Source organism: Candida tropicalis (genome assembly GCF_000006335.3).
Source record: "Candida tropicalis MYA-3404 genomic scaffold supercont3.3, whole genome shotgun sequence".
NCBI classification, from domain to species: domain Eukaryota; kingdom Fungi; phylum Ascomycota; class Pichiomycetes; order Serinales; family Debaryomycetaceae; genus Candida; species Candida tropicalis.
Window position 1 is genome coordinate 828681 of NW_003020055.1, and position 17943 is coordinate 846623.

The window sequence follows — 17943 nt, forward strand, 5'->3', positions numbered from 1 at the left end:
ATCTCATCGTCTGATATCCCCCCACACATCATACAATCCAAACATATGCCCATAAAACTATTTGTGAAAGAACCACGGCAGGTTAAACCGATTAAACTGTATTTGGAACAAAATAATTTGCTAAATAAATCATACAAGATTCAGAAACATGATAATATATTCCATATTTATACACATCTAGATGAGTTGCCTAGTGATTTGACTGGTCATGAATTTGAACAATACAAAGATGAAACATCTGAAACTATTACTCTTTCATCAATGATGGAAAATTATTGCAATAATAAACATATTAACCAATTGGAGGTTCCTAAACGGTGGTCAATCTATCCTCCAATGGTGTTATTCAATTCGTCAAATAATGATGATATATTCAATCAAGAACATCACGAATTCTGGGAATCGGTTTTATCACAACAGAAACATATATTTGGAACATCAAGTATTACTCATATTGCATTGAATAAGCCAATTATTGAATCTGATGTGATGAGACGTCCACATAATTTGATACCTATAATTGGTGATTTTGGACCAGACTTCCCAATGGACAAAACACCCACTAATGATGATTTCAAGCAAGCTTTTTGGTGTTCAGTAGTACAAAATGGAATATATCAAACATGGGCTCCGAAATATACAATGTTTTCTCGAGGCAATATCAAAGAAAAGAAACGAGTGATGGATAATTGGAAAAAGCTATCAGGAAGTGTTGTTTTCGACTTTTATTGTGGAATTGGATACTTCTCATTATCCTATCTCAAGAATGGTGGGAAATTATTATGTTGGGAATTAAACCCTTGGTCAATTGAAGGGTTCAGAAGAAGTCTTGAAAAAGCTGGTTACAACTACAAGATATACACTCGAGATGACGATTCTTTTGATATCTCAGATTTAGCGACAGTTGATGCTTGCTTGTTTATTGAAAGTAATGAAAACATCCCAGAAAGAATCAAACATGTCAAGGATCATAGTTTGTCGATCAGTCATATCAATTTGGGATTATTACCAAGTTCCAAGGCGTCATGGGGGATTGCTGATGCATTAAGAGAAAAATCCAATATCGACACCACAATTCATATTCATGAAAATGTTCATATTGATGAGTTTTCCAAAATTCAATGTGAAGTGCAAAAGAAGTTTAATCAAGGGGAAATTCTATATTTAGAAAAGGTCAAAACCTTTGCTCCTGACGTGTGGCATATAGTGATAGATATTATAAATAGAACTTTGAATTGATTAGATGACCATTCTAGATACACGGGATTTAACTAATCCACTCTCTCTCTCTCTTGCCCTCTCCCCCTCCCTGCAACGGTTTTCAAATAATTCCACATGACTCTCATGATGAGTTGAACTTTTCACATACCCCATTGTTGTTTAAAATCTTACGAATCTCGTGTTTTTATTCACAATTATATTAACCGGTTTAACAATAAGGCTGTATTTACCAAAAATTTACGTGATCACCACTTAACGTCTACAACAATAGGGGGTGGCTTGACAATCGGGGGGAAGTAACAAATAAGAATAATATTCCTGTAGTAATTATTGAAAGGAAAAAGAAGAGATCTAAACCACAAAATTCATGTATTAAGAGCTTAGTGCATTATACATTGATTACCAAACACAGAACTAACTGGTTAATTAACGGGTGTTAACTTGTGTATTAAAGACAAATTTCTTCTAATCCGGGATTCCTGCAATGCGTAGTTTAGGGTTATATATCAAAAACAATAATATCAAGAAAAAAAAAATAAAAACAAGAAGTATACAAAGAATGAATTATCAATTGAAGAATGTATTGTTGAGTAATATACCAGAAGGTCATTAGGGTTTGACTTGTAGTTTCTTGCTTTAGTAATAATGCATAACCACAATACATAGTCTTGTTGTACAAGGTATAACCTTGAATAGATTCTGGAAAAATGTTGAAAGAACAACCGGGGAATCAAGTGAACAAAAACAAGGCTTGCTTTTCGGGTAATGCACGATTCTTTCTATTCTTTTTTTTTTTATTAGTGCACAGTGATAATGCACAAAGAGACTTTGAAAAAAAAAGGCGCAGCAGCCATTGACGTTAATTTAGCGTAGCTTTTTCTTTTTTTTTTTTTCGCAATCAGTCAACCACCACACACCGAATTAGTTTAAATGAATGCTTTGTGTACAACAAGCAAATAAACTGCAAGACCTTCTTTTCATATTAACATTGGAATGATTTATAATAACAGCGTTTAAATCAAGGGAAGAAAATAATGCCGATGCGGTTAAGATTAATCAGTCTAGATCAATTTTTTTTATAGAGAATAATAATAAAATAAAAAGTATAATTCAACTGACTTCAAGAAAGTAAATGTTCTTAACAATAGTCATGGAAGTCACCGGTAAAGTATAGATAAGCTTCGAAAAAAGAATTAATTATAGAAAGTCATGATTCTATCACATCAAATAATAGAAGGTTAGGAATAATGATCATTGAATGATAACATTCTAGAGTATTTATATATAAAACCAGCCGAAGATTACACATGATCTGAAATATCTGAAAAAAAAAAGTAAATTGGGATGGTTCTCTCTTTTTTTTATTTGTTTTAAAGTACTTCATTCTGAGCCACTCTCTTATTTCCAGTCCATAATTCCTTTCTTGCTAACAGTTCGAGGAAAATCATCTTATTATTTTTCTTTGTGAGAGTTCCTATTCCGCATTTCAGTTACTGTATTATTTAATTTAAAACATTTTTTTTTTTTTTTTCATTTGTTTTATTGTCTTAGTAATAACTACTAAACAAAAGTACACGACCTAGCTTATTTTCTAACTAAAATTACAAGAAAGTCAAGTGAGTGAGAGAAAGAAAGAAAAAAAAAAGCAATAGAAAAAATATAATATTATCCTATCATCAGGTACAATTCAATTTTTTTTTTATTCCATTATAGTAGATAATTCAATTCTTGTCCATTAACAGAACTACATACAACAACAGAATTGACTTATATTGCGTGTTTATACCTTTATTTATTTTAATCCCTTCGTCTGCTAGTAATTTCAAAGTACACACGTGCATTTTAAAAAACAAGAATAAACCTCCACAACCCGCGACATTAATTACAAGTCCCTTGAAATCTACTATCCACATACGCATCATTAAAAAGTTTGATAATATATTCATAACACCTTTTAATAACCCAAGGAAAAAAACAGACAAATAAACCAAAACTTCTAGTAAAGGTAAATAGTATTATCTTCAGTCCCCCGTTTAGTCAATTTTCAACTGTTCATTGTTACAATGAGTTCCAATAATATCCGTCAGGATGAGGATAAACAAATATATGATGTGTTCAACCTATCTCCTCCCTCGATTACAATTAAAGAAGAAACTACCAACCAATCTATAGATAGAACCATACTATCGCAACCCGAGAATTCGAATCAAATGCATTACTATCAATATAATGAAGCTCAAGCATTATCATTCCCACTGGGTTCTCATCAACAACCTCATCTACAACAAAATCAGGAATATTCTGAATCATTCGAACCACCTCCAGCACCAACTGTTGAGTTGACAACTGACCCATTACCAAACTTCAGTATGCCTTCAGGTGGTATATATATGACTGATAATGCATCGGATATTTCTTTGAATACAAAAGACTTGCCACAATTTACGACTAATGACTATTTATCACCATCATCACAAGTAAGTAATCAATTTTCTCCAGGTCATTACCAACAATCACTGCAAGATTTTCTTCAAGTTAATTCAAATTTGAATGTTAACAATAACAGCAATAGTAATTTGCTTAATCCTAGATCTCCGAGTCAGTATTCCACTCATTCATTGTATTCAGAAAATTCATCACAACCTGCATCACCTTACTTGGACGCTGTTTCACATGTGAGTAACAATAGTTTTATTCCACCAAATATTCCAACTGCATATTCCGATGTTGGATCTAATCGTGGAGGAGTTCCCGGCTCAAATAATAATTTGGTTCCTAATCATTTTGATACAGTAAATGATTTTTTGACAGCTGAAATTGCCCTTGGTGGATCAATAAGTTCAACAAACCTCCCAGCGATGGAGAATGCAAAGCAAGATGGATTCGGAAATCTGAATTTTATGGAGAATAAACCTTACAATCAGGAAAGTTTCACGGTACCACAATTCAAAACCGAACCCGAAGGTGATCAATATATTTTTTCAAATCCACAAATGAACTTTGATTTTGACATTACTGTTACTCCTCCGCCGCAACTGGAATCTAAACAATTTCCACCACAAGGTAGTCAATTTGATATCATGAGTACTGCTGCTACCAATAATTCAAATCAATTATTGACAGAGAATAATTTAACAAATTATAATCAATTGCAGCTGCGTAAAGGAACTGATGAGAATTTAGAAGTAGAACGTGATGCAACCGGAATCATTATTTCAATTAACCAAGCTCCCGAAGTCATTGCAGCCAAAACACCGTCTTTGTTTAGTAATTCATCAGCAAATTCATCTATGCATAATTCGCCAAGAAGTGATGTTGAGTCCAATACCAATAATAATGGTAATAATAATAACTCATCTAATGGCCTTATACCGAATTCACAACTTTTGTCACCTTCAGCAAATTCTGGAGGTGATAATAAAGACTCTTTAAGTCCAGAGGAATTTCAATCCATGAAACGTGGTCGAAGGAAAAGTCATGCATCTAAATCCAATCCTAGTGTTTCACCCCGGTCCAAATCTCCAAATGATGAAAGTGAAGAGAAATTACAATCTCGTGAAAAAATGTTGGAATTGGCTTTACCAACAAGTTCATCAAAACGAACACAAAAACACCCGTCATTGTATGGTTGTCATTTATGTGAGAAGAGATTTACTCGACCTTATAATTTGAAGTCACATATTCGAACGCACACACAAGAGAAACCGTTTATATGTTCACGATGTGGGAAATCATTTGCTCGACTGCATGATAAAAAACGACATGAATTATTACATCAAGGTGTTAAAAATTTCAAATGTGAAGGTTTCTTGCAGGATGGAACCAAATGGGGATGTGGGAAACTGTTTGCTCGAGCTGATGCATTAAGAAGACATTTCCAAACGGAAGCTGGTAAACAATGTGTTAAACGATTATTAGAAGAAGAAAATTCAAATAATATACTTAAAGAAGCCACAAATGGTGGAGATGTGGATCGAGGTGGAGGAAATGATGATGGCGATGATGATGATGATAACAATGATGATCAATTGCTAACCTCATCCTCTTCAAAATCAACTTACTCATAGTTTAGTTATTAATTCATTTCTATGTGTTTGTATTTATATATATATATATATATTTACTACATAATCTATGTGTATTGATGAATTTCACTAAAAATAGTAGGCAATAGGAATAACTTATAATCTACAATAATGATGAAAAACATTTAAGATTATATACAACGTACTATTCAGAATGGATAAGAGGTATATTACTAGTTGACCAGTTTTTTTTCGTAATTTGTCTATAGTTTGTTTTAATTGAACGAATTAATCCACTAATCAACTTATCTACAAGTTCGAATGATTTTCTCAGTCTAGAAAATAACAACACAACAAATAAATATATATTCAAAATATAAATCACAACTTTATGCTAGAAGTAAACAGATTGTAAGTAAACAAAATAAGTACTCTTTTGAACCAAAAAAATTTGAAATAAACCACGAATCTATTTCCACAACATACAATCATACTTTGAAGAAAAAAAAGAATATGTTCTTAATTTTTATGGGATTCAGTTTGTGCCCTTTTTATACTCTCCACTTTCAAGTTAGTCGTGTAGGATGCACAAGAAAATTATACAAGATCTGCAGGTTAAAAGAAAAAACGAAAAATCTCGCTCTATATAACAATTCAATTGTTTCCAATACCAGCAGAAGTCTTCATTAATCAACAATCATGTCATTAGATAATGAACATGATCAATTCATGGATTCCATGAAACCATCAACCACATCAACAGCATCACTGACACTAACATCTGCTGAAAAGGAATTACAACAACTTCAACAATCTAAACAAGAACAATTACTCGAACAAAATAAGAGATATCTTGAAGAATTATTCAAAGAAAATAAAAATCAACCTATACGTATTAAAAATGTTCAAATTACAAATAGTCAATCTTATAGAGATGGATTTTTACATACTCAATTCAAACCATTATTAGCATCTCCTGTACTATCCCTACAAACTTATCTTGCATCAATTAATGATATTTCCAAAAATTTAATTAAATCAGGTGTAGTCGAAAATTTATTAGTTAGTACTAATTTAGTTAATCCACCAATGTTTACTAAAAATCAATCGATGTATGTTGTACCTGTATTTAATGTTATTCCAGTAAAGAGATTTTTTGCTAAAACAGGAACAAATATAGGAAATGGAGAAGGTGATGGATACATTCAATTTCAACTTCGAAATTTATTTGGAGGTGGAGAAAATTTAATATTTGATGCTATAACAGGTACTAAAACTCAAGCATCTTATTTACTTAACTATAATCAACCAATTTTAAATAATGTTAATTATATTTCTGAAAATATCATAAGTTTAAATACTAGAAAATTAGACTGGTTACAATCAAATGTTACAAGTAGAGGAATGATTAATAAAATTTATACCCAATTTAATAATTCAAAATTAAATCATGAATTGATCTTGGAAAATACTTGGAAAATATTGAATAATAAAGGAAGTAAATCAATGGAAGTTATTCAACAATCTGGATCACAATATAAATCCTCCATTGGATATAATTTGATTTATGATACTAGAGATAATAAACATTTACCTAATTTTGGGAAATTTTTCCAATTAGGTATTGAATATAATGGATTGTTTAAATTTAATAAATTCCCATATATTAAGTCTGCTGCTCAGACACAATTTGTACAATATCTTCCATGGATAAATTCAAAATTAATATTTACTAATAAAATTGGAGTTCTATTCCCATTGAATGACAAATCATCATTATTAGATCGATTTTATATTGGTGGTCCAAATGATGTACGTTCATTTGTATTGAATGGATTAGGTCCAAAGGATTATAATTCTTGTATTGGTGGTGATTTATTCTTGAATGGTGGTGTATCTTTGGTATCTGATATTCCAAAATATAAAGAATCTAATTTCAAAATTCATAACTTTATCAATTTTGGAAAACTTATACCTATGGATAAATCTATTGGATTAATTAATAATTTTAAACATTTGAGTAATGAATTTTCCGTTAGTTATGGTATTGGTATTTTATTCAATCACCCTATGGCTAGATTTGAATTGAATTTTGTTTTACCTTTGATTACTCATGAAAGAGATATACTTAGAAAAGGTATACAGTATGGTATTGGTGTATCATTCTTATAGATTAATTTTTTGTATCTTTAGATTTGTATTCTTTTTCTAATTCATACATGTAAATACATAAACAAATAAATAAAATTAGAAGAATACCTATTGGTTTTTATTAATCCATTCATCGTGAACTTTTATAACTGCTGGAATCATTTTACTTTCTATTTCAACATTATCCTCAATTTCTTGTGGTGATAGTTTAATCCATTCTTCATGGTTATTTGGACTTACAAAAACAACTTCTTTCTTTCTAGTTTGTAACAAGTTACCAATGACTAATTGATGATGATATCTTTCTAATGCACTAGTTGCTTTTTTAATTAAAATATTATTATCTGTTTCCAATTTAAAACTTATAATCATAGCACCTTGAGCCCAATTATCAACTAATCTACTTAAAAATTTAGGAACTTGTGCTAATCTAATAACCAATTCTCCATCATTAGTTGCTGAGCTTTGAATTTTATGTTGGGGCATTCTTGATTGTGGAACAAAGAAATCAGAAACAGCAGCAGCTAAATAAAATAATGCTTTTGATTTCATAATATGTAAATTTTCCGAAATGGTTTTCAAAGTATATAAATATTGATTAACTGTAGTGAAAGGTAATAATAATAATGAATTTGAATCTCTAGCTTGATTATATTTTCTGAAAACGATCAACATTTCATCAGCAAATTTCGAATTGATTTCAATTTTATTATCCTTTTCAATCATAAAGTCTAAAAAACAATTGGTTGAATGACTATAATGTCTAGAATAAGGTAATAATGAAAACTCTCTATGTAAAAATATAACAGCATATCCATTCTCCAAGAAATATTCAGCACTGGTAGCCCCTCTAGTACCAGCACTAAAATTATCAATAAATCTAACAGTGTTATTTTCTAATGGAACAGTCGTACCACCAGATGTTACAAGGGCAATTCTTTTACCAGTTGTATTAAGATGATAATTGATAAATTCTTGTACTTCTTTTTCAATTTCTGATAAATATGAAGGTGGTTTATGATTTTTAAAATATTCATCTTCATCCGAGGTTTTAGCAGCTTCAAATTCCGGAATACTACGATCAATTGCTGATTCTGTTTCTGGATTAGCTGTATGGAAATTCTTTTGCAGTGGAGGAGTCATTGTTTGTATGATTATATATCTCTAATTATCAACTCTATACTATGGTTTGTTGGTTGTTGCTTTGGTTTGATCGATTGTTGGGTGTGGGAAAGAAGAAAGAAAGAAAAAAAAAAATTGGACGGAACTTAAAATGAGGAAAAAGATGAAAAGAAAAAACTGGTTGGAAAAAATCTGGAGATCTAAACGAGGGTAGTGGGTGACTTAAGCCCAGTCCATTCTAACGGAGAAAAATTAGAGTCACCCTACAAAAACATAGTAATCATTCGGAGGTCTGAGTTTAGTGAAAGAAATATTGAGTCATGAATGATGTAAAAAAAAAAAAATCTTTGGATAAAGAATTGGTTAGTTGTCAGTTCTATCCACGGAAGCATTTGTTTTCTAATAACAGGATAGAGTTCATGCTGCTTTGTTTTAAGGTTGCTAATTGTTGTCGCAAGAAAATTAATTACTGGAAACGGAATACTAATTACATCACTACTCATGATGATGTAACCTTTGTATAATCAAGAAATTATCTTTATCAAGAGCAGGAACTCTATGGGTCATGTAAGGGTTCTGATAGAAAAAAATCTAGAACCAAGGTTTACAAACACGTGAACCGTGTAAAGTTGAATTTCATCCTGCAAAATCAGCAAACAATTCTTGTTGTGTTTCATACTGGAATCCATGTCTTGGATTTCAGCTACGCGATACAGGAGAAGAACATCCTTTGTCATGATCAGACTCTTCACTCCTAGTTCAAAAGAAATCGTTGTCATTTGATGGTGGTAAATCTATTGAATCACAAATAGGCACAGATTTCACAATCAGACATGTATCCTACAAATTGAATTGATCTAATCGTTTTAGATTTAGATTTAGATTCACTTCAATCTTCCCGTGAATAATAGAAGGAGAAGTAAAACAAACGGTTGTTTTAAATATTCTTTGCTGTTTTTAGGTTAATTTTATTTTTTTGCGGAGTAACCCTCTTAGCCATGCAACTAAATTCCTCAATATGGAAACCAATATAAAATTTTAATTCCCTTGTTGGTTGCAACTATAAGAAGAGGTTAAATTTTCCTCTAACCACTTATTAGTAAATTTTCTCAATAACCATCATACCCTTTTTTTAATCCTTATCATAACCAATACATTTTAATCCGTTATAACGATGAAAGTGTCAGTTCTTCTTGCAATAATCCTGGTTGCATATTCTGCGGTCATTCCAAGAGTAGCCAATGACGATGATATCCTGATAACAACAACAGATGACAGACAATATCAACTAAAAGAGAATGTTAATTTTATCAAAGTAACTGGATCAACAGATATTCAAAAGTTAAAAGATGATTATCCAAATGGTGAAATAGTCAATGATTTAAATAATCCACGGAAGAAACTATTCATTTTTGACGTTGATCAGCTTTTAATGGAGTTGACCAATAGATATGCTAATGATATATAAGTAGAGTTAGAGTAGGTGTAATAATAATAATATTAATAATGATTATAATGATAATATCCATTGAATTAGTATGGTTTTCTTTGTAGTCCAGATCTGTTGGTTTTCTGGTGCGGAGGGACAACAAAATTGACACAGATCTTTGGCCAGAGACAAGCGCACCAGAGTAACATTATTGTATGACGAACCAAACCAAGAAAAAAAAAATCGTAGTCATACCCACATAGAGAACAACTTTTTCAACTTCGAAACAATCAAATACAACCCAGTCAACATTACATTCAAAGAACAATATGTCTGCAGATTATTGGAACTCATCACAGAGAAATCAATGGCAACTTACCAGGTTTTCATTATTAGAAGCCAGAAGAAAAGTTTTATTACTAGAAAGGAAAATGATTCAAAATGGATTGATTAAGGATTATCCAAATATTATTTATGACTACAACATGAGAATATATCTACATAATTTGTTGATAAAATTAGGAAGAAGGCTAAATATCAGACAACTAGCTCTTGCAACTGCGGAAATCTATCTTACTAGGTTTCTCACCCGAGTCTCCATCAAAGAAATTAATGTGTATTTGTTGATAACCACTTGTTTATATGTTGCTTGTAAAATTGAAGAATGTCCACAACATATAAGATTGATTATTTCAGAAGCAAGAAATATATGGCCGGAATATATTCCTCATGATGTTACTAAATTAGCAGAATTTGAGTTTTATTTGATTGAAGAAATGGATAGTTATTTGTTGTTGCATCATCCTTATAAATCGTTAATTCAAATTAGAGATTTCTTAAAAAATAACTATGCAAATTATGGATTCAAGTTGACTGAAGAAGAACTACAAAATGCTTGGAGTTTAATCAATGATAGTTATATCACAGATGTTCATTTATTATTACCTCCTCATACTATAGCCATAGCAGCAATTTACATCACTATTGTGTTGAAAAAGAATTTGTCACATCTAAGACAAAGTAATAATAATAGTAATAGTAATACCGCTGTTTCTTCTTCTGCTGTTAATAATAATAATAATAGTGGTAGTAATAGTAATAACAATGGTGGGGGCAACACAGTCACAAACAATACCACAAACAACACCACTACAAGTACTGGTGAATCGAATGAAGAAAATGGTAAAGAAATGAATATCGATGATCTTATGAACTTGACCAAGGTGACTAACACAAAACTAGGTGATGATAAGATGGATATTGATAGTACCAACAATGGACAACAATCCCAATCAGAAACTCAAAATCAAAATCAACAGACAAATACAGATCAATTGAATAATTTCGATCTAGACATTTTGGATGAAGATACTATTAAAATCAACAAGTTTATGAACTTTTTGGAACATTCACATATTAATCTTGATGAAGTTGTTGAAGCTGTACAAGATATGATGAATATGTATGTTCTATGGAATAGATACAACGAACAAGGTGTCAAAAAGGCATTACAAGTAATGTTGCTAAATAGGATGTAAATCGGTTAAACAGAATAATACTCACAACAGTTAAAGTTAGAGGTTTTCAAAAAAATGATTGTCATTTTCTCTCGCCAATAGCACAGTTTATAGATCGGTACGAACCACGAGGGTTGTTTAGTGTGTCGGTTCAATTGCAAAGTAAAATAAAAGTCTATGAATAAAACCGATAAGGGTGGGAAGGTCGACAAACGATACAGAGTTAAAAATAATAATAATAATAATAAGAGGAAGAAATTAAAAGTACTACAATTAAGAATGGTCAATAAACTTTTTATTGTGCAGAACATATCCCTCTCCCTCTCTTTCTCTGTAATTGGCTTTGATTTAATTTTCTTTTGAAATGCCAACGAATAAGATCATAATCGAAAAAAAAAAGAATTTCTTTGTGAGAGATTACTAAAAATAAACGATTGACTTATCTTTCGGAAATAATGGCATCGGATAGACTACTGTGGTGATTGACCAAGTTGACAGTTTAAATTACAAAAGAGCAGAGTCATCCTCGGAATAATTATGAATTTGAATGATCGCGTCCTGCCGTTTCAAAAATCAATTCCTTGGACGGGAGAACCGACGTAAATTTTTTTTTCTTCTTCTATACCGATGGTCGTAACGAAATTATGGGTCGAGGTGGAGGGGAAGAAAAAGAGAGAGTATGTGAGATGATTACACTTGTTTCTTAGTTGTTGGATTTTTTTTTTTTTTATTAATTTCTCGTGCCTTTTGTTCTGGCGCGTTTTCTGTTTCATTTTTTCTTAGTTGAGTTTAAATTAGAATGTATACGGGAATTATATCCATGTATTTATTCTGATATCGTTCATTAAGATATAATTCGACTAATAAATAATCGTACCATGATGATGACTGCCTCTCTCTCTTTCTTTCTTTCTTTCTTTTTTTTTTCTTTAACTGCAGATATGAATTCCGACATGAATCCCGTTTAATTAATGGCTGATTCTTTTAAGCACTGTCGTGTACTTGTGCTAGGCTCATATTTGTTACTTACATAAATTTTTTTTTTTTTTGCCAAATCCAGACAATGAAATTTCTTTTTTTTTTTTTTTTGCTTCTTCGCACTTTCTCGCTCTCTTCATAATTATACATTATACAGTACCTTTCTTTTTATTTGTTCTTTTTTTTTTTCTCCTTACTATTTTTTTTTTTACCTTTGTTAAGCATTTCATCATCAAGGACAACAAACTAACTTACTAACCCGTGGTCTTTTCATTATCATTTCCCCCCTTCCTTCAACCAGCCTACTTTTTCTTTCGCTTTAGTTAAATATTCCTAGATATGACAAGTAAAAAAACAAATGAAGTGCTAAATATGAATCAAAAGGAATCTGTACTTTCTGAAGAAGATCAAAAGTATCACGATTCATTTTTAGCATTGATTGAAAGAAATCAAATCCCTTTGTCAAGAAACTTGTTGATTTTATTATATTCTTTACATTTTTTCACCAAGAATTCCAATATAATCCATCAGTACACTACAAAATTCATCAAATTGCAAAATGCCATTGGATTTGATGAAACTACTGGTAAAATGATTTATGACATTGATATAAGTGATGCCTTTAATGTGTTTCATTGGATTATTGTTATTACTTTCTTAAGATCATTTTTAATGAAATATTGTTTTGAACCATTTGCTTCTAGATTCTGTGACATTCATAGTAAAAAGGCTAAAACTAGATTTGCAGAACAAAGTTGGTCTTTCACTTATTATACATTTAGTTTTATCTATGGGGTTTATCTCTATTGGCATTCTCCTTATTTCAATAATTTAGATCAAGTTTATATCAATTGGCCAAATCATTCTATGTTTTTTGAATTTAAAAGTTATTATTTGATATCTATGGGTTTTTGGTTGCAACAAATTTTTGTTTTAAATGTTGAAAAACCAAGAAAAGATCATTATCAAATGTTTAGTCACCATATTATCACTTGTTTATTAATGGTTGGGTCCTACTACTATTATTTCTATAGAATTGGTCATTTGATTTTGATGTTGATGGATAGTGTTGATATTGCCTTGAGTGGCGCTAAGATGTTGAAGTATGCTGGATTCCCGACTGCTTGTGATGCTATGTTTATTGTATTCTTGGTCAGTTGGATTGTTTTGAGACATGGTCTTTATAATTATATTTACGTCCACACTTGGAACAATGCTACTACTTTGATGGCCTCTGGCAGATGTGTTGAAGGCTACACACAAAAGAGATGTTGGACCCCTGCTCTTATTGATTACTTTATGGGTTTATTAGGTGGTTTACAAATTATCACCTGTATTTGGATGTATTTGATTCTTAAAGTTGCTTACAAGGTCATCACTGGTAAAGGTGCCGAAGATGTCAGAAGTGATGAAGACGATACTGATATTGAATCTGTCAACGAAGCCGAGGAAGCAGACTGCGAAGATGAGGAAGAAGTGCAGAAGAATGTTGTCGATGAAGATGATGAAGATGATGAAATCGAAGAAGAAGAATTATTTGATGAAGAAAAGATAATCGATGATAGAGATTCTCTCAGTTCTTCATCAGAAACTACTCTTGATGAAAAGAAAGAGAGAAAAGCATAAATAAATAATTAAATTAAATTAAAAAAAAAGAGAGACATTAAAATCATAGACAATTGATTTGCTGAATTTAAAAAGTTACGGACTTTCAATTGATTTATTTGTTTGTTTTTCCCTTTAGGTATTAATTATGTATATTAGATATTATGATAGTAGTTTTATATTTTTTTTTTCTATTCTTTAAGAATAACTTATGAATTAGTTTATATATGATAAAGTCTTTTCGCTCTGCATTGTTGTTTGGTTAATATACTTGTCATGGAATGCTACGAAGTGTTTTATGATCAATTTGTATTAATTTTCATCTCTCGATTGGTAGCACGACTTGACGCGTGTTATTTCTCCGTAGTTTTAAGGAAACAGCAACAGCCAGACAAAAGTGTGTGTGTGTGAAATCAGGAAGAAACGTAAACAAAAAAATTTTCTGCTGATTTTTTTTTTTTTAATATGAAACACAGAAATCAACCACAAATACCAACTCCATAACCATCGACATTATCGGCTCATCCTATGTTATGTCTAGTAGTAATAGTTTAGAAACACTGTCAAGTAGTACACCATCTGTACCTAAAGCTAAACAATCTTCAATATCAGTAGCAGTACGTGTACGTCCTTTCACGGCTGCAGAATCAGAGAAACTAGTTAAAGCAGATAATGAAGATATATTTCTTGGTGATGGATGTTTAACGGGCAATTCTAATTCCAATTCCACATCCACGGGATCACCATCTAATAGACCTATGAAAAGATCAATCATAAATACTGGGGGGTTACGAAAGATTATAAATGTGGTTGATGAACGAATGTTGATTTTTGATCCGCCAGAAACAAATCCTTTAGCCAAGATGCAAAAAAATGCATTTCCTAATAGTTTTAAAGGGTCAAGGATAAGAGAACATAGATTTGTATTTGATAGATTATTTGATGAAGATTCAAGTCAGTATCAAGTTTATAATAATACTACAAGACCATTATTGGATTCAGTATTAGATGGATATAATGCCACTGTTTTTGCATATGGTGCTACTGGATGTGGTAAAACTCATACTATATCTGGAACACCTGAAAATCCAGGTGTTATATTTCTAACTATGAAGGAATTGTATGAAAAAATTGAATCTTTAAGTGATACAAAAATATTTGATGTTAGTTTATCGTATCTTGAGATTTATAATGAAACTATTCGAGATTTATTAAACCCTGCAACATTATGCAAGAATTTGGTTATTCGAGAAGATGCAAATAATAAAATATCAGTTGCCAATTTATCTAGTCATCGACCTCATTCAGTAGAAGAAGTTATGGAATTGATTGTCCAAGGAAATAAGAATAGAACATCTTCACCTACAGAAGCAAATGCTACGTCAAGTAGATCTCATGCAGTATTACAGATTAATGTTATACAAAAGGGAAGAACTGGAGATATCACTGAAGAGCATACATTTGCAACATTGTCAATTATTGATTTAGCTGGTAGTGAACGTGCAGCAGCTACAAAAAATCGAGGTGCTCGATTGAATGAAGGGGCAAATATAAACAAATCATTGTTAGCATTGGGTAATTGTATTAATGCATTATGTGATCCAAGAAGAAGAAACCATGTCCCATATCGAGATTCGAAATTGACAAGATTATTAAAATTTTCATTAGGTGGGAATTGTAAGACAGTTATGATTGTTTGTGTTTCACCAAGCTCACAACATTATGATGAGACATTAAATACTTTAAAATATGCAGATAGAGCCAAAGAGATAAAAACAAAATTGATTAGAAATCAACACAATTTGGATCGTCATGTTGGTTCTTATTTGAAGATGATTACAGAGCAAAAACAAGAGATTGAAGAATTGCGTGCCCGAGAATCTAAAGTTGTTGATATTGCCATTAGCAAGAGGAAAGATTTAGAAAAAAAAGTATTCCAAACATTATTGGAAAGTCTTGAATCGACTAAAAAATCATTAGCTAAACAAAGTCAAGAAAAATGGAAGAAATATTTCTTATTAGCTAAAAGAAAATTGTTACTACTTCAAAAGATTGATTCAGAAGTGATTCTAGATAACCGACCAGAGGATGAGTGCTCCAATGATATCATCTTGCGCATTTATGATTTATGTGAACAGTTGTTAATTAAAGTTTCAAATCAATTGCCACAGCTAGAGCATCAATATAGACAACCAACAGATTTAGATTACATTTTAGAAGATTCGGCCACGCAAACATTGAAACGGTTGCAAAATGAGGATGGATGGAATGAGTTCCACACCAAGATTTATCTCACATCGATTGAATCAATGAAGAATGAAGTACATACGGATCTTTTGTTGTATTCAAGTATACTTTATGATAATTTGATTCATAACTTGACTGAATTTTTCTATGTACCAAATACAATTGGTAGATTATTAAATGGTCATCCTAATGAACAATTGCTTCTTGATATTCAACAAGGATTGGAGAATTTACTTAATGGAGAATTTGATGCCGCAATGGAACAATTTGCTATGGAGTATATAAAAACAAAGTTATCACAAGAATCACAAACTCCTGATGATATGAGTATGATGCAAATTGATGATGATCATGACGAATATGGAATGCCTACCAAGAAACAGAAAACAGATATATCACCACCAAGAGTGTTGAAGAAACCCAAGAGTGTCAAGCAAGTGACTAGTAATGGTAAACTCAAGAAACAGAGTACCAGTGATTTATTATACGATACAAGTATGGAGGAAAACAATTCAATCATTCATTCTGATATAAGATTTGATCTCGATGATACACAAAATAGTCCACCTAAAATGAACAACATACTCAAAGATATTGATTTGGATTTGGATTTACCATTTGATCCTCAATTAGATTCCCCACCACAAGCATTAAATATCAATGGTAGCAGAATTACAAATAAAAGATTATCAACGGATTTGAAAAGAGGTAGATCTCCACCATTGAGTAGTTCAAATCGAAGACTTTCATTAACATTATCCGAGTCGAAATTGCCATTGCTAAATAAACAAGCAGCATCAAAAGTGTCTAATGATTTATAGGAGACATAGAGAAGTAAATACATGAACATGCGGGATAATAATTTCTGTTCTTTTTGTAATTATATTATTGCTGAAAGAAATAAAAAACTATAACGAAATTTAAACTAAGACATAAAGATTGTTGTTTTTATTTTTTTGTTGGTTCATGAAATCAAATATCGTAAGCTTACCATCCACCTTGTCTACGGTCATCTCTACGGTCATCTCTGCCGCCAAAGTCATCACGTCTACCACCAAAGTCATCACGTCTACCACCGAAGTTGTCATTTGGTCTACCACCGAAGTTGTCGTTTGGTCTACCGCCGAAATCGTCACGTCTACCACCAAAGTTATCATTTGGTCTACCGCCAAAGTTGTCGTTTGGTCTACCACCGAAATCGTCACGTCTACCGCCGTGGTTATCGTTTCTACCACCGTAGTTGTCGTTTCTGCCACCTTGGTTGTCGTTTCTGCCACCGTATTGTTGTTCTTGTTTTTTGTGGTCTTTTCTGTCTTCGTAAGCATCTTCCAATTTGTTAGCACCAACAGCACCACCAATTGCACCAATCACGGTACCTAAGGTACTGTGGTTAGCTTTTTCACCTAATTCGTGACCACCGTAACCACCAGCAAGACCACCGGCAACAGTAGAAAGGAAACCTCTATCTTGTTGACCGTCATTGTTGTTACCAGAAGATTGTTGTGGTTTGTATTCGGATTGATCACCGGAAGAATAGAAATCGTTAGCAGACATGTTTAATTGTAGTTATAGTTTGTAATTGAAAATTGTAATAATCAAAAAAAGAAGAAAAAGAAGAAGAAAGATGTAATAAAAAATCAATTGAGGG

The 17943-nt window shown here is 31.7% G+C and overlaps 8 protein-coding genes across 8 annotated transcripts; 6 read left to right on the forward strand and 2 right to left on the reverse strand. All coding sequences in view use genetic code 12, as the record gives it.

The window, feature by feature from the left end:
- Window positions 1-45: 45 nt before the first annotated feature.
- On the forward strand, window positions 46-1239 carry TRM12 (Trm12p; the record flags this gene model as incomplete). Its single annotated transcript, XM_002548106.1, has 1 exon — window positions 46-1239. One exon carries the CDS (start codon window positions 46-48, stop codon window positions 1237-1239), a length of 1194 nt encoding a protein of 397 aa, XP_002548152.1.
- A 2045-nt stretch (window positions 1240-3284) lies between these two features.
- Window positions 3285-5288, forward strand: CRZ1 (DNA-binding transcription factor; the record flags this gene model as incomplete). The annotated part of the gene is made up of 1 exon (XM_002548107.1): window positions 3285-5288. One exon carries the CDS (start codon window positions 3285-3287, stop codon window positions 5286-5288), a length of 2004 nt encoding a protein of 667 aa, XP_002548153.1.
- Window positions 5289-5945: 657 nt separating this feature from the next.
- On the forward strand, window positions 5946-7418 carry SAM50 (SAM complex subunit; the record flags this gene model as incomplete). The annotated part of the gene is made up of 1 exon (XM_002548108.1): window positions 5946-7418. The coding sequence occupies one exon, from the start codon at window positions 5946-5948 to the stop codon at window positions 7416-7418; it is 1473 nt and encodes a 490-aa protein (XP_002548154.1).
- An 87-nt stretch (window positions 7419-7505) lies between these two features.
- On the reverse strand, window positions 7506-8540 carry CTRG_02452 (phosphopantothenate--cysteine ligase; the record flags this gene model as incomplete). The annotated part of the gene is made up of 1 exon (XM_002548109.1): window positions 7506-8540. One exon carries the CDS (start codon window positions 8538-8540, stop codon window positions 7506-7508), a length of 1035 nt encoding a protein of 344 aa, XP_002548155.1.
- A 1737-nt stretch (window positions 8541-10277) lies between these two features.
- On the forward strand, window positions 10278-11486 carry SSN8 (cyclin-dependent protein serine/threonine kinase regulator; the record flags this gene model as incomplete). The annotated part of the gene is made up of 1 exon (XM_002548110.1): window positions 10278-11486. The coding sequence occupies one exon, from the start codon at window positions 10278-10280 to the stop codon at window positions 11484-11486; it is 1209 nt and encodes a 402-aa protein (XP_002548156.1).
- A 1296-nt stretch (window positions 11487-12782) lies between these two features.
- LAC1 (Lac1p) lies at window positions 12783-14069 on the forward strand (the record flags this gene model as incomplete). The annotated part of the gene is made up of 1 exon (XM_002548111.1): window positions 12783-14069. The coding sequence occupies one exon, from the start codon at window positions 12783-12785 to the stop codon at window positions 14067-14069; it is 1287 nt and encodes a 428-aa protein (XP_002548157.1).
- Window positions 14070-14581: 512 nt separating this feature from the next.
- On the forward strand, window positions 14582-17116 carry KIP3 (tubulin-dependent ATPase; the record flags this gene model as incomplete). The annotated part of the gene is made up of 1 exon (XM_002548112.1): window positions 14582-17116. One exon carries the CDS (start codon window positions 14582-14584, stop codon window positions 17114-17116), a length of 2535 nt encoding a protein of 844 aa, XP_002548158.1.
- A 166-nt stretch (window positions 17117-17282) lies between these two features.
- RCT1 (Rct1p) lies at window positions 17283-17849 on the reverse strand (the record flags this gene model as incomplete). The annotated part of the gene is made up of 1 exon (XM_002548113.1): window positions 17283-17849. The coding sequence occupies one exon, from the start codon at window positions 17847-17849 to the stop codon at window positions 17283-17285; it is 567 nt and encodes a 188-aa protein (XP_002548159.1).
- Between the last annotated feature and the right edge of the window lie 94 nt (window positions 17850-17943).